The sequence below is a fragment of the Sardina pilchardus genome, chromosome 3 (assembly GCF_963854185.1).
Source record: "Sardina pilchardus chromosome 3, fSarPil1.1, whole genome shotgun sequence".
NCBI classification, from domain to species: Eukaryota; Metazoa; Chordata; class Actinopteri; order Clupeiformes; family Clupeidae; genus Sardina; species Sardina pilchardus.
The window spans coordinates 16444336-16460442 of record NC_084996.1 but is presented as its reverse complement, the minus strand read 5'-3'; the positions used below and the strand labels follow the sequence as shown (position 1 = coordinate 16460442).

Here is a 16107-nt window from a genome sequence, read left to right as displayed (position 1 = left end):
CCCATAGCATTGACATTGTAGGCTACAGCCCTTCACTACAGCAGGGGATAACTGTGATCATAAAAGCTGGACTGTTGTCATTGTTATTATTATTAGTCTATTAGTATACTATTTTGGTGTTTATATTGTAAGTCTCTTTGGATAAAAAGGTCTGGACTTGCTTAGCAAACATAACCATAACCATAATCATAACCATTACATTGGAGTCTTCCATTCAGCACTGCAGAGGTGTTCTATTTCTATTCTATATTCTGCACCTTCCGTCCAGCCCCACAGCATCAGCATCAATGCCCAGGAGATCCCCCTACATGACAATGAAGCCTGCCAGTCCCGAGCAATCTACTGATGTGCTGAACAAGTGCTGCAGTAAGATGTTTGGCTTTTCATACACAGTGCCTGTGCCACAGAGGCTTACTCAGCTGAGCCCTGCCCCCTGCATCTATCAGCCCTCGCCATCTCTCTAGGATAGCATCTCGCCGCTAAGCTATTCTGGGCTGTGGATGGCAGAGATGCGAGGGGTGGCGAGGGGTTTAGGGGGGGTGTCTGATGGGCTCTCTTACCCCCCGCCACGCTGGCAGGCCTCCTCGGCTCCGACTTGAGCCTCGACGCCAACAGAATCCGCCGGAACCACTCCTCCTTCTCGCGTCCGGTCCGTCCGAAGAGGTAGAGCGTGAGGTCGCTGGACGACCTCCGCACCAGCGTCTCCTCGCTCCGCGCGCCGCCGCTACCGCCGCCGCCCTCCGGCCGCTCGGCCCCAGAGGCGGGCCTCTCGTCCCCGGCCTCGGGCCGGTCGCCCTGGGCCCTGGCCATGAAGTCCTCCTGGGGGCCCAGCTCGATGCAGATGGGGTACTTCTTGTTCCACACGCGCTTTCTAGCCAGGCTCTGAGGCACCAGAGAGATCTGCAGACACAGACGAGAGACCAAACTGAGTTCCTCTCAAGAGAAGCATGGGGAAGACTAACAAGAGCGCACAAGAACAACCAGAACCTAGACAAGACAAGTCAATACAAAAGGCTCTTTCCATGCCAAATCTTGAAATCTGAAATACAGTATTTCCTAAAGGATTCTCTTAGTTTTTCTCAAAAATCTTATCTTGTATACTCATACTCCAGAAAGTAGATTAGATTCAACTGCAAAGACAATGGAATGCAGTTAAAGATGGGCACAGGCCAAATGTTAGTGCTCAACATGAAAGTTTAACAGAAATATGTCAATTTCTGTTACAGTACCTTCATCTGAATTGTCCCTCTTGCACTGTCCACTGTCACTCACATCACATTATTCAAAGTGTGCTGTAGCATTTCAGTGACTGACATTTTAAACAGCTTTGAGGATATCAGGATGAAATACACACACACACACACACACACACACACACACACACACACACACACACACACACACACACACACACACACACACACCTTGCTGTCAGTCAGGTCATAGATCTTCTGGCTGATGTAGGTGACGTCGGGTTTGGGCTCGTTGAAGGAGGCTCGGCGGGGGATGTTGCGGCCGGGCTTGGACAGGCGCAGCGTGGAGCCCTCCAGCCGCACAAACACCGAGTGGGTGAGCGTGGCGTGGTACGTCTCTGGGTCATAGCTCAGGATCTCATTCATCCAGCCCTAAAAACAGCACACACACACACACACACACACACACACACACACGCACACGCGCACACGCGCACACGCGCACACACACACGCGTATGCACACATACACACACACACACACACACACACACACACACACACACACACACACACACACACACACACACACACACACACAGAAGGCTGTCACATCATTTACATTGTTACAATAACATTATTCACAACAAACCACACGATTGCCACAATGCCATTACGCCAAGTCTTGTCGGCGGAATATGTGTAGACGACTGCCATGTCTGCGTTAAGAACTAACTCCACACATTTCTATGGGAGGTTATTTTAGAGCTGTGTCTCCTCATTAGTAAGTCTCTGTTCTAGATCACTGTATCCACACATGATGCAGGTGTCTTTCACAGGTAGACAGGAAGTAGACACCTAGTGCTAAGAGAGAGATATTCTCATCAGATAGTGCTATTCTGTGTGAGATGAATGTCAGGCGTGTCCTTGTATATATACAAGGCGGATCGTGTGCTTTCCTCAGTCTTCATAGATATCTCATCCTCTTCAATCACTCTGAATGCACTTTAGTTTTAGACAAGCAGTAATGCTGTGGTAAGGGTTACATCATCATTACATCAGGGAAAATGAGGTCGGAAGGACAGAGAGAGAGTGTGGGGTTGGGGGGGGGGTAGAGGGGTGGGGTGAGTGAGAGTGAGATGGCTTGTCTGGTACGGTGTGAACCCAGCATGGTCCGTTTGCCCCAGTATAAGGGCCATGCTGTCGCCTCGGGCCCCGGCCTGCATCTCCAGCTCTCCAAGACTCCATGCAGCCCACACGGGTTCACCTCCATTTATATAAGTGCCCCCCACACACACCTCTCTTCCTTTCTCTCTCACACTGGCTCTCTCTCTCTCTCTCTCTCTCTCTCTCTCTCTCTCTCTGTCCACACATACAAACTTATTGAAATTCAAGCATAGTCTAAGCAGCATAGTAGCATATGGTGTTACATACATGCACAACTACATCTGCGCAGTACAGTTTCAAGCGCACACGTGTTTCAAAATGAATGCCTTCATGAATGTTCACCCACTGAGCTTCCAACAAGATGGTGGCATGGTTAGACATCTTCAAGAATAGACTACAGTAAAATACACTCATGGCTTTGGGCTACTGCTGCCACAGAGACTCTTCAGTGCCCCATTAAATATATTCATCAGTTCCACAGCAGCTAGCACAGGCAGAGACCATAGTGTGAGACCATAAACTACAACTTTAGAGAATGCTGGTAGACTTTGGTGGTGCAACATAACAGATTCCAACCAAATTAACGGCACCCGTGTGTTTTGCAGTAGGCTACACATTTCATAATTCAGTGAAAAGCAATAATGAATAACCAGAGGGCACACTGAAGGATTCAGGATGCCCACAGATCCTAGAAAGCTCTTTACAGTAATCGGCCAAAGATTTTGGCATACAGTATGATCTGCATTTTGTAGCTATTATGGACCTTTACATCCCTGAGTAAGAATCTTGACATAGGGTTAGAAAGGCACTACAACAAACCTTCAACTACAGATGAGCTAGCTGTCAGTGCTATAGCAATTAAAAAAGAGCTTAGCTAGTGTTCTTGAACAATACTGAGTCCATTTAGTGCATCCACCATGGCCGCCTACCTTAAAAACCCCCGGCTCCTTGATGTCCAGCGGCGTCAGGTTCCACCGGTCACCCCGGCGTCTCCTGGGCAACGAGTAGGCGAGGGCGGAGTGGCGGGGGGCCGACAGCCACACCACCAGGATGGCCAGCATGAAGCCCGCCGCCATGCCCATCAGCACGGCCTCCACGTAGGGCGGCAGCGGCAGCACGAAGTAGCCGTACACCACCGAGATGAGGAGCAGCAGGCAGTTGTGGGGCACGCCGGGCGCCCGCTCCTCGTCCCGGTCGTCCTCGTCCTCGTCCTCGTCGTCGGTGTCGCCCTGGCTGTAGGCGCCCGTCAGGCTGCTGTGGCGCCGCTGGTCGTCGCCCGCGCGCCAGCCCTCCGTCTCCGTGTCCGACTCCTGCTCGAAGTCCTCGCTGTACAGCTCGCAGAACTCCTCGTCCTCCTGCCGGACCAGCGCCGACATGCAGCGGTCCAGCGCCAGCGAGGGCGAGCGGGGGGGCGGCGGCGGCGGCGGCGGCGGTGGTGGCGACGACGCCATTGCGGCCGCCGTTATGGTGCCCAACTCCAGGCCCGGGCACGAGACCATCCGACTGACCCTGGGGTGGGTGAAGATGGCGCCCTCCCTCCTGTCCTCGCCCTCGTCCTCCGTGTCGCCCTCCTCCTCCTTGATGCTGTAGCTGCCGCCCTCCGGGTGCCCGTTCAGGCCGGCCAGGCTGGTCAGCTCGCTGGCGCTGGACGAGAGGGTCCTGGCGCGAGCGCTGGCGGCGGGCATGCCTCCTCCTCCTCCTCCGCCGCCGCCGCCGCCCTCCTCGCCCATGAACTTGCTGAGCAGGTACAGCGGCTCGCTCATGACCTCCGAGAAGCGCCGGCGCGTGTCCTCGATGCGCGCCTCCACCTCGGGCACCTTGAAGAACGAGGAGGACGGCCGGCCGTCCAGCGGGGAGGCCAGCGGCGACGACGGCGCCGTCTTGGAGTCGCCCACGCCCGCCGCCGTCGCCGAGGGCGAGCCGCCGCCGGGCCCCCCCGTCGAGTGCAGCGCCCCTGGGCGCGACGGGCCGAAGGACTTGAACAGGTTGCGGTTGAAGCGCGAGTCGGCGACGTCCGAGGCGGGCCGCGCCGTGTCGGTGGACAGCGACTTGACCAGCGTCTTCATCAGGTGGCGCCGCTGCTGCGACTGGCGGGCCGAGGGGGACGCGACCCCGGCCGGTGCCGCCGCCGCCGGGGGTTCTCGGGGTTCTTTGGGTTCCCGGGGTTCCACGTCCGAGGAGAGGGACTTGACCAGGCCGAGGAAGGGCTTGGACGGCAGGGCCGAAGCTGGCGCCGTCGTCGACGACGCCGTCGCTCCTGGTGCCACTCGGACCGGGGAGGCGCTGGAGGAGAGGGGGTGCGTGGAGGTCGCGGCGGGGGGCTGGGGAGGGGCGTCGGAGGGCCAGGAGGAGCTGATGGAGGAGAAGGAGGAGGCCGAGGGGGAGGACTGCAGGATGGCCACCGCCGGGGAGTGGGCGTGCGGAGCGGAGGAGGAGGAGGAGGAGGAGGAGGCGGCCGCGTGGCTGTTGAACTCCTCGCTGGCCTCCAGGGCCGGGGTCACTGCAGCGCCACCTGTGGTCAGCGGCGTGCCGTAGAGCTCGTCGTCATCGTCGTCGTCCTCGCGGCCCTGGGCAGAGAAGTGGATGGTGATGGTGTCGCGCGAGAGCGAGCGCTGCACCTGGAGCCGGGGGCCCGGGCCCGAGGAGGGAGGGGCGCGGGGGGGAGAGGAAGGGGCGGGGTCCGGCTCGACACGCTCACCTCCACCTCCGCCTCCGCCGCCTGGCCAGCTCATGACTCAACTCCCCTCAGCTCACCACCTGCGTGGAGAAAAAGAGAACACAGGTCACACACACACACACACACACACAAACATACATGTACACACAGTCACATACACGTCAGAGTATGGTTTTTTTTTCCTTTTTTTCTGAAAGCACTGACTTTTACCATTAGCACTTGCATACAGTGTCAGCTGCTAACCAGTGTGTATGGAACCATTTGTTCTCACATTCCCTCATCTCTCAGCTTATTTTCCAAAAGCTAAAAGCGGTTATTTTGGACCAACTGTTGGGAGTCTGGCGATGAGCCCCCGGAGGGGGGAGAGGGGAGAGAGGAACCGCAGGGGGCTGACAAAGGCAGCTGAGCCACTTTCATACGGACAGCCTTTGAAGAAGAAACATCTGTCTCCCTTCTTTTTTTCCAATGGGCAAAAGAGAAAGAGAGAAAGAGTTCAAAGTCAAAGACTGAAGAGGAGAGGAGGCGAAGAGAGGAGGCGAAGAGGGGAGCCGTTTGTCATCCTGATCAAAGCCATAGGCAAGAGCCCTGAATTCCTGGGTACAAGCTATGTAATTAGCTTATGTTTAATGAATATTTCCCTATTAAACTGTATGTTAGATTCCACTCTCTAGCAGCTAAGCTATGTCAACTGTACTGTAGTAAACACAAAAAAACAAAGTAAATGTGTAAAACCGAGGAGAAGGTACAAAAAAAGTGATTGGTCTTTTCCGTAACACAGTATTTGTATCTTTATTATACACACTTATCACATTTAATTATTAATCCTTGAGGAATTCAGACAGCTTATCAGGGGGTCATCCCTATGTTCCCCGGGTCCTATGTTCCCCGGTTTCCCCCGTTTCCCCAAAAGGGTCCTATGTTCCCCGGTTTCCCCCAAAAGGGTCCTATGTTCCCCGGTTGCAATACATACCGGGGAACATAGGACCCTTTTTAAAATTAAGAAAAAAAAGGGTCCTATGTTCCCCGGTCCCATACAAAGTGGGGAACATAGGACCCGGGGAACATAGGTACGCTCCAGCTAATCAGCTAGCTCTCACTAGCTGATTTAGCAGATTTCTGTGTGTGCTGTGTGACCACCATGGTGACCACCCTCAAAGTGGAGCCCAATGTGAGAGGAGGCAGAGAGGAGGGGAGCTACACAACTGCAGCCTGGCACCGATCCACTCATCCAATTAATCACAGCCACCTGAACCAATTTAATCAGCCTGGACCAGGCTCGGACACACGAGAGAGAGAGAGAGAGAGAGAGAGAGAGAGAGAGAGAGAGAAAGAGAGAGAGAGAGAAAGGACAAAGCACAGAAGGACCATTGGAGGAGTGGGCGTGGTGAACCGGAACATTGACAACAGCCACCTTCAGAGGTTCCTCCACGACTGCTCATGAGTATTTTTGAGACTGTTTATGTGCTGGCTGCATCAGCATCACACATACAGTAACTATGTTACACGCACACACACACGCATTCAGGTCTGTTGAAACAATGGAGTACAACAGACAGAGATATGAAAGACTGTGAAGTAACCAGACATGACTGTCAGAAGCAGAATGAGGACATCAGGCCCTGTGCTCACACACAAACACACAAACACACAGACACACACACAGACAGCTCTGCTGTGACCCACGAAGGTGCAAATCCCTCCGGCGGCAACCACAATGGCAACTGGGTTGGGACCTCCAGCATGCAGTCACTCATCCACACCACATTACACACAAACACACACACACACACACACACACACACAGATCTCCAGAGAGGTGACCACCATCACTGGACACCTGGGGCCCTGTCCGTCTCCGTGTGTGTGGGGGGGGGGAGGTGCTGCTGTGCTGGGACACTGAGCCATGTCAGGCCAGACTGGGTCTATTAAAAGCTGATGGCGGGCAGTTGGACGAGTCCGATGAGTCATGGGAGCAGGGGGGCGTCCTGGCTCACGCCGGCTGGACTTAGCGCTCGAGCGCGGCTAGCGGCCGGTCGTTAGCGCTCTCCTCCAGGGCATCTCTCCAGAGCACAGGCAGGGCGAGGAGGAGGAGGAGGGAGGTGCTTGATGTGCCAAACCCACTATGAAGACCATGGGAGGGGAGGAGCCAGTTGAAATAATATGAGAATGTGTGTGTGGTGTGTGTACTGTATGTGTCTGTGTGTATGTGGGTGTGTATATGTGTATGTGTGGAGGCGGGTGTGTGTGTGTGTGTGTGTGTGTGGGGGGGGGGGGTATATGTGCATTCTCACCCTCTCTGTGTCTCTGTCTTTCTCTCTCTCTGTCTCCTTCTCTCCCTCTCAGTTACACACACACACACACACACAGACACAGTAGACAGCACTCAAATTGGTTTGCATACCAACTGCCATTGTTTGATCCACCCAACCTCCCACTGTCACACACATACGGGTCTCTACACAGGGAAGGTAGACATAGGTCTAAATATAAAGTCAGCACATCTCACACACACACACACACACACACACAGACACACATAGAGAGAGAGAGAGGGAGAGAGAGAGAAAAGGCAGCGCTTACATGCTGGCCAACTGCACGCTTTATCAAGCAGAAAAATAGAGGACTATTCCACCTACGGCTAAAGGCACAGGCTTAGCAGTGGAAAAAAAACATGTTGTTTACAAGGCTTTGGTCTAATCTGAGAAAAACAAAAGCAAAAAACAGCATTTCAGAATGACGTGGAGTCGAACAAGATAACCAAAGTGAACCATCACATTATTACAAAATCTCCAAGGGTCAAACACAGTGTCAACTACACTCTACCCACTATGTTTATTTTTAAGGTTTCCATGCGATTTAACAAGAAAAAGTTCAGTGTTGTGTAACCTGATAGCTGTTCACACCAGCCTGGTTTGGGCAGATTGCTCCATTTAACATCCACTACCCACATGTTTATTACCCAAAGTTATATTCCCCCAATCCGTACTACTCACCCATAAAGTGCAGTAGTCTGCAGCTGAGACTCGAAAGACTGAGGGCCATTTAGACCTCTACTCCAGACAGCCCCAAGCTCACACACACACACACACAGCGCATCCAGACGCTATTGGCTAAACTGGGAGAGATTAGCCCCTTTTCAATCGTACGTTACTCAAGTGTAAAAACGACACACCACCAACAACACCAACAGGGGGGCCATGGGATATGTGATGATCTTGGTTTGCATCACACACTCCTGATCCGTTTCACTTCTGTCTCTGTCACACTTTTAGTATTTACATTAAGGTTTGCTGTGACCTTATCTGATGGCCATTTGGGAGCTCTGGAGTGGAGATCACTTCTTAATGACCCAGTATGGTTTAGGTAAGGTTTTCGGCCTAAACAGCTTTGTGTGCAGCCCAGCATGACTGAACAGACAATTAGAGTCTAGCCAAAGAAACAGGCACACAGCTCGAAGCGTCAGGTAAATAAATGAGCAAGCTTAAAACATCACAAACCAGCTCCGAACCATTAATCCGGTAGCGAAATTGCAAAGATACAGACTTGCAAATACATGGCAAATGTTTTTACTTTAACATTTCAGAAACACACAAAAATGCAGCTGCTATTGTGGATTCTTTTAATTATTTCTCTTGAAAAGTTAATCAGACAAATTCTGCAGAAGAACTCTCCTTAGCATCCTGATGATGGCATCTGAGTGTCTCTCTGTACTGAAATACCTCAGTGCTCCACTGGAGCTCAGCTCTGCTCTGGCCAGGCCCGGGAGGGAGAGAGAGAGGGAGAGAGAGAGGCAACCGAGTCTTTAATGGACCAGACAACGGCCCCCAGGGCAGGGCCCTATTCCACTCCTGTAAGGCTCTCTTGCCCTGCTTTTCCAAAGGTCTGCTTGGTAAAAGAGAGATGCTTCAGCCAGACACCCTGTGCCAGTCTGGAAATGAGCAACTGAGGAGAGCGTGTGAGTCCATGTTGTCTGTGCTCTACCAATCAGCAAAGTAGATGGGAGTGGTTTAGTTGATGGCTGAAGGCATGCACTACCATTTACACAAGAGTTGACTGTGGATAACAGAAGCTAACAGAACCTTAGTCGAGGGAGTCATGGGTGGCAACATTACATTTAACATATTGATATCCTTTTGCACATATGTATATACTGTATATGTCACATACCGGTATGTTCTTGAATTTCCCCTTGGGGATCAATAAAGTATCTATCTATCTATCTATCTATGTTTACGTTAAAGTAATCAATATCACATTGTATCTAATCAATAGCTTGTGAATTGTAATTCAAATTGGCATTTTCACTATGTCCAGCTCCACTGGCTGATCTAGTCACATGCGGTGTCATTTTAGTCAATGTTCACACTGTACGCCCATTACTCAATTGGTATGAAATGGAACCATTATGGTGAGTGCAGAGAATGCTAGCAAAGCTAAGGCAGCATACTGGATATTACTGATCAACATATGCCCAAATGTGATCTTTTATCAGGATTATATGGTGAGCTTTGTGTCTTTGTGATGAGAAAGAACACAAGGTTTGTCCATGGCTACACTCAGCAAAAACACACCATGCTGGATACATGCTGCTGACGTTAGATTTGAATCAGCAAACCAAATTGGACTGCCAGAGAGTGTTCTGTATTGGTAATCTCTTGGAACCTCTTTCTAACTGGCACTGCAACAAAGAACTTACTCGCGTTAAGAAATTCTGTATTCTGATTCCAGTGGTTAGCATGGAGTTGCAGAATCCAACCACTGAATCTGCATGCGACAGCAGAGTTTTTGTCGGCCCTTACACACCCAAAAAGGTCCTCAGGCAGTTGACAGATATAGGCTACGTAAAAAGGGCTATGTGAGGATACTTAAAAAAAAACAGCATACAACCAACCAGCATACACACACACACACACACACACACACACAGAAACATCAAAGAGAAAGGGAACTGTGAACGAGGAAGTAAAATAATTCACATGAGAAGCTGAGAGAGAAAAGAGAGCTCCTTGAATTTGATCAAACAGAAACAGATACTTTTGAAGCAGGACTGAAAGTGAGGGGTGGGACAGCTTTGCTGTTTTCTTTGGTCTTTGTCTCTCACCAGTGTAAACGAACACCAGTGTAATCGCACGTCTGATCAGGAGGACCATGACAGACAGCTGTCTGACAAACCCTGACCAGTCCTCTGACCAGAGAGAGAGAGAGAGAGAACTGCATCTGCTGTGGCTAGATAGATAGATAGATGGATAGATAGATACTTTATTGATCCCCAAGGGGAAATTCAAGGTCCCAGCAGCTTAAGACACCACACACAAGATACATTACAATGTAAACAGGAAAATACAAAGCAAATCAACAAATCAACATGACTAAAGGAGCAGTAAAATACTATAGATAGAGATGTGCATGAATGTACTGAGGATTGGTACTGTGATCCAGTATGAGGTGTGTGTCTATACAATCATCAAGTCCTTCATCATCACCAGACCAGGCCCATCTCCTCGACATCCTCCTCACCATCAGCCATGCTCTTCAGCATTCCTGTCCCTCAGTAACAAAGATGGAGCCTTCTGACCTGCACGTAATGTGATCACTACACACACATTTGAGCAGGAAGGAGACATTTAGCAGACACCTCCCTTTCCTGAGAACAGGCCAGTGTGTGGTAAACAGCTCTGTCCTGTCTTGCTCTCTCTCTCTCTCTTTCTCTCTCTCTCTCTCTCTCTCTCTCTTTCTCTCTCTGTGAATAATAGCCCCCGGTGGACTCAACACAGCAAGGGAATTTCCTCCCTCGTGGATACCACAGAGGAGTCCTTGCAAGAGACAAAGGCAAATGGCCTCTGGTGCCCAAGGAAGCATGCAGACGGTGGGGTAGTTGGGGCAGGGCAGGTGCATCCTTGGTGAGACCTCACGTCAGGGCATTATCCATGGACATAAACTTGTCAGAGTGGTACAGGTGTTAGCTTTTTAATGTGCCTGCTTGCTGTTTTACAGTCTACTGTACACGTACACAGTTCCACTGTGGTCGCCACTACTCTCAGATCAGGGCTGCTAGTAAATTATTGATGCTAAAATCACAGGATCTGTCACCTGTCACTGGCATGTTTCTCATAGCTTCAGGGAATGAGATTATCTCTCTGTAAAGTCCTGTGTCCAGCCACGCATTTATACGTAGGTACATCCTACTTGTTTTAGCATATCTTAATGTTTTAGTTGTGAAGCTCTACGCAATGTAGTAATTACTCTTTTAATCCCGTGAGGGAATCTGGGCCTGTGACGGATAGGATCATGTGAAATACTACCCATGTCTCCAGCACAGCCTGCTAGCCTAGGTTAATCTGAGTGTTGTCTATGTAAGAAATATAACTAACATGGTAGTAAAACACATATTTTAATATGAAGGTAACTCTCAATTTGTTTTTCCTGCTAAAAAAAATAACAATTCTAGGCTCAACCATAAAGCTTTGGTTATATTCTTTGTTGCTTTCAAAAATTTCAACAGGATCATATTGCAAAATTGCAACTGTAGCATACACCATGCCAGTGTAGGTCCCTCAAATGTGTGCACTATTTCCTTCACTCACCAGTGCAGTGCATATATGTTAAGTTGTTTACATCCTCAAATGTGTGCACTATTTCCTTCACTCACCAGTGCAGTGCATATACAGCGCCCTCCACAATTATTGGCACCCCTGGTTGAGATGTGTTCTTTAGCTTCTAATAAATTCATTTTTTTTCCAAATAATATAGGACCACAATGAAAAAAAAGCGTAAAATCCAACCTTTAATACAAGTGCATTTATTTAGAAGGAAAAAAATCCCACATTAAGAAATAATTATTCTTCATAAAATCACCTGTTCCACAATTATTGGCACCCCTAACAATTCCTAGGAAATAAATGTAATTAAAGTATTTCTGTCATTTCTGTCATGTCTACAGTAGTTTACAAAGTCAATCAGAGTATGTAGGAACATTTAATTAGTAATTCTTAACATCCTGTTTCCCTGGGCTATCAATATGACGTGACACAGAGGCCATTTCTCTTCAACATGGGAAAGACAAAGGAACACACTGTTGAAGTAAGGCAGATGTGTGTCGACCTTCACAAGTAAGGCAATGGCTATAAGAAAATAGCCACTCGTACACCTGCCCATATCTATGGTCAGAGGAATCGTTAAGAAGTTTAAAACAACTGGAACAGTGGTAAAAAAAGCCTGGAAGAGGACGCATGTTTATTTTGCCACCACGCACAGTGAGGAGGATGGTAAGAGAAATAAAAAAATCTCCAAAACTCACTGTTACAGAATTGCATCAAATGGTTGCATCTTGGGGTCACAAAGTCTCCAAAACAACCATCATCAGGCACTATCTACATGCCAACAAGTTGTTTGGGAGGCATGCAAGGAAAACCTTTCTCAATCAAAATCATAAGCACAAACGTCTGGAGCGGTACTGGGCCTTCAACTGGGACCGTGTGCTTTGGTCAGATGAGACAAAGTTAGAGCTTTTTGGCGTAACAAAAAGATGAGTATGCAGAACAGCACCTCATGCCCACTGTGAAGTATGGGGGAGGATCGGTGATGCTGTGGGCCTGTTTATCTTCCAAAGGGCCTGGGAACCTTGTTAGGGTGCATGGCATCATGAATGCTTTGAAATACCAGGACATTTTAAATCAAAATCTGGTGGCCTCTGCCCGAAAGCTGAAGATGGATCGTCACTGGGTCTTTCAGCAAGATAATGACCCTAAACATATGGCCAAGTCTACACAGAAATGGTTCACCAGACACCGTATCAAGCTCCTACTATGGCAATCTCAGTTCCCAGACCTCAACCCCATTGAAAACCTGTGTGGTGAGTTGAAGAGGAGAGTGCAGAGGAGAGAACCCAGGTCGTTGGATGATTTGGAGATTTTGTGCAAAGAGGAATGGTCGAAGATCCCTCTTTCTGTTTTCTCTAATCTTGTGAAATATTATAAGACAAGATTAGGTGCTGTTTTATTGGGGGTTGTACAAAGCATTTACATCAGGGGTGCCAATAATTGTGGCACACATGATTTGATGTAAAATAATTATTTCTTAATGTGGGATTTTTTTCCTTCTAAATAAATGCACTTGTATTAAAGGTTGGATTTTACGCTTTTTTTCATTGTGGTCCTATATTATTTGGAAAAAAAATGAATTTATCAGAAGCTAAAGAACACATCTTAACCAGGGGTGCCAATAATTGTGGAGGGCGCTGTATGTTAAGTTGTTTACATCCTCTCAGTTCTGACCAATCAACAAGTTGCTGCCTTTGAAGTATCTTTACAAAGACACTTCAAAGACACGACAGATTCATTTTCTTCATGGAAGAATATAACAGAATATGCATAAAACGAACTTAAAAGAAGGAGAGACACTGTTATGCTGGCACTGTCTGACATTGTCTAAACACTTCAATGACAAAGACATCCTCTGAGGGTCACCCCCTTCATATGCACTCAGCATAGGGAGCAGCTGATCTTAAATGGAGCTCTCATGCACATCAGTTCAGTTCGGAGCTAAAACAAGGCCAGCTAATGGAAAATCAGCCATCAGAGGTATATTTCACTTATCCCCTCCTGTGCATCTGGCTGGCTACCCCCTACATACTTCACTTTACTTGTTTACTCAAAAGAACTCAACAGAACATCAAAACATCCCCCCAGAGTCAGGGAAACCGTTGCTATGCCAACGCAGGCACTCCTTGCGTTGCGTTGATTTCCTCGTTTTTATGGGTCATCCTTGACACAGTCCTCGAAAAAAACAGAGAGGCAGGCTAACCCAGCGACACACTGCTGGTCGCCACACACATCTGAAGTCCTCTGCAGGATGCTGTTGTAAGGACTATGCATGACAGGTCTCGTATGAGTTCTCTTCAGAAACACAACACTACTTCAGCATAAAGGGAAACCGTATCAAGAAAAAAAGAAAAAAAAGAGGAACAACACTGTGGAACACAATGCACAGCACTGCGGGATCCCAGCGACAGGTCGTGAGCAATGGTGGACACGCACAAAATTAAAATAGTGGGAAGCATGCAGAATCTCTTTAAACTCATTACAAACTCAATTCACTATGGACACTCATACACTTGCTCGAACACATCCACCACCACCCCCCCCCCACCACACATACACATACACACACACACACACACACACACACACACACACACACACACACACACACACACACACACACACACACACACACACACACACACACACACACACACACACAAAAATGTACTCACACTCTGTATACATATACATCACATATGCACACCTTTCCACCATTTCGTCCCTTACTGTATATGAACACATTACAGTACTACTACAACACATCAAGGCAGAGCCAAGATGGAGAAGGAGAAGAAGAGGGGGGGGGGGGGGGGGCCTTGTTCAGCCGTCTGGGCTGTTTCAGAGGAACAATGAGCTGTGACGAGAGCAGGAAGGGGAAGCCAGAGGTGTCAGACACAGCCCTAGCAGTGGATTCCATCGTCAAGCCAAATTCTGCTCGGCGACAGCAGGACAAATCTGAGCGTTTATTAAAGTGAAAGCCTGTCAGTGCGCTGTAACATACTCAGACACACAGAGCAAGAGAGAGAGAGGGTGGTACTAGCTAGGGCAAATGGGAGCATGCTAACAGCTCCACAGAAGAAAGCACCTTTTATATGTAAGATTTATCGTTATCAATCATCCATTGATAGTTTCTCGCTTTTTCGTGAGATAAGCCTCATCCGTGGCTCAGGGGAGCCCACTCCAGAGTGGACATATGCTAGACTGTGGTCGTCCGTGACATAGTGGTCAAAGCTCTATAAGTCTGGGGATGGAAACGCAATCGTTTTAATGGAAGTGGTTTCCCCCCGCTCGTAATCACTATGGGGACACATGGGGGCATGGTGTGAGGATAGGGGGGAGAGAGAGAGAGAGAGAGAGAGAGAGAGAGAGAGAGAGAGAGAGAGTGTATAAGAGAGAAAGAAAGAGCTGTAGATAATTGTAGAGTGTTGTGGTGTGGTAGTGATGAGACGTGTGTGTGGGGCTCCATTAAAGCTAGGAACATTACATTCACTGAATCATATTCACTATTATATTCCTCTTGCTCTACCCTGTAATTATGGCAGAATTATCCATTACAACTGCAGCCATGTGAATATTAATTAGTGTTTGAAACATGAGATGCCAGCAAAGAAGAGAGAGGAGCGAAGAGAATAATGCATAATTTAGAGAGAAAAATCATTTGCAACAACCCAAACTTCCACCAAGGTTCTATCTTCCAGGTGATATTGACAGTGCTGTTTCACCCAGTTTACAAACTGTAATCACACATCTAGACTACATTTAGAATTCAAGCTCAACTTCATGTCTTGTGGTAGCGTGGAGGGTATTCCTTAGGGAGTCCAACTCACTGTGTACCGTATATGCCTAGTGAAAAATGGAATAACATGATTATCAATTTATTTGGAGCAAATGCACACCATCATCTCACTCTTCCACTACCCATACACACACACACACACACACACATACACACACACACGCACACACACACACACACACACACACACACACACACACACACACACACACACACACACACACACACACACACACACACACACACACACACACACACACACACACACACACACACACACACACACACACACACATATGGTTATGTAATTAGGGACTGCAGATCTCCAGAGTTCTCATCGGTGTAGCATTGCCATGGCACCCCACTTGATGCCAAACACTCTACGATTACTGAAGCCCCACCGCACGGCACACACCAGGTACTGTGGGACCCACTGGTATTAACTGGGATCAGGCTCCATCCACCGGCTCTGTGTGGAGGGGATCTGAAGAGCCAGCCCCTGAGTGGGCATCCTAAGCCAGGCTTAGACTGGAGGAGGTAACCCACTAACATTTCACTCACGAGAGGGATGAAAATGTCACCAATACACACACACTCACACACAATCACACACACATACACACACAGGCACATACGTACACACACACACACCACACACACACACACACACACA

General features: G+C 48.7%; 1 protein-coding gene across 2 annotated transcripts in view; it reads right to left on the bottom strand.

Annotated features, from left to right (window-relative positions):
* The window catches only part of tex2 (testis expressed 2), a 30499-nt gene that overhangs the window by 7401 nt on the left and 6991 nt on the right, over positions 1-16107 (bottom strand). For both annotated transcript variants that reach the window (XM_062532128.1, XM_062532129.1), the window contains exons 3-5: positions 3289-5116; positions 1425-1625; positions 561-900 (exon numbers count right to left, since the gene is read on the bottom strand). In XM_062532128.1, the coding sequence (XP_062388112.1) occupies positions 561-900; positions 1425-1625; positions 3289-5091 (2344 nt within the window). In that variant the 5' untranslated portion in view covers positions 5092-5116. The remainder of the gene's footprint in view (positions 1-560; positions 901-1424; positions 1626-3288; positions 5117-16107) is intronic.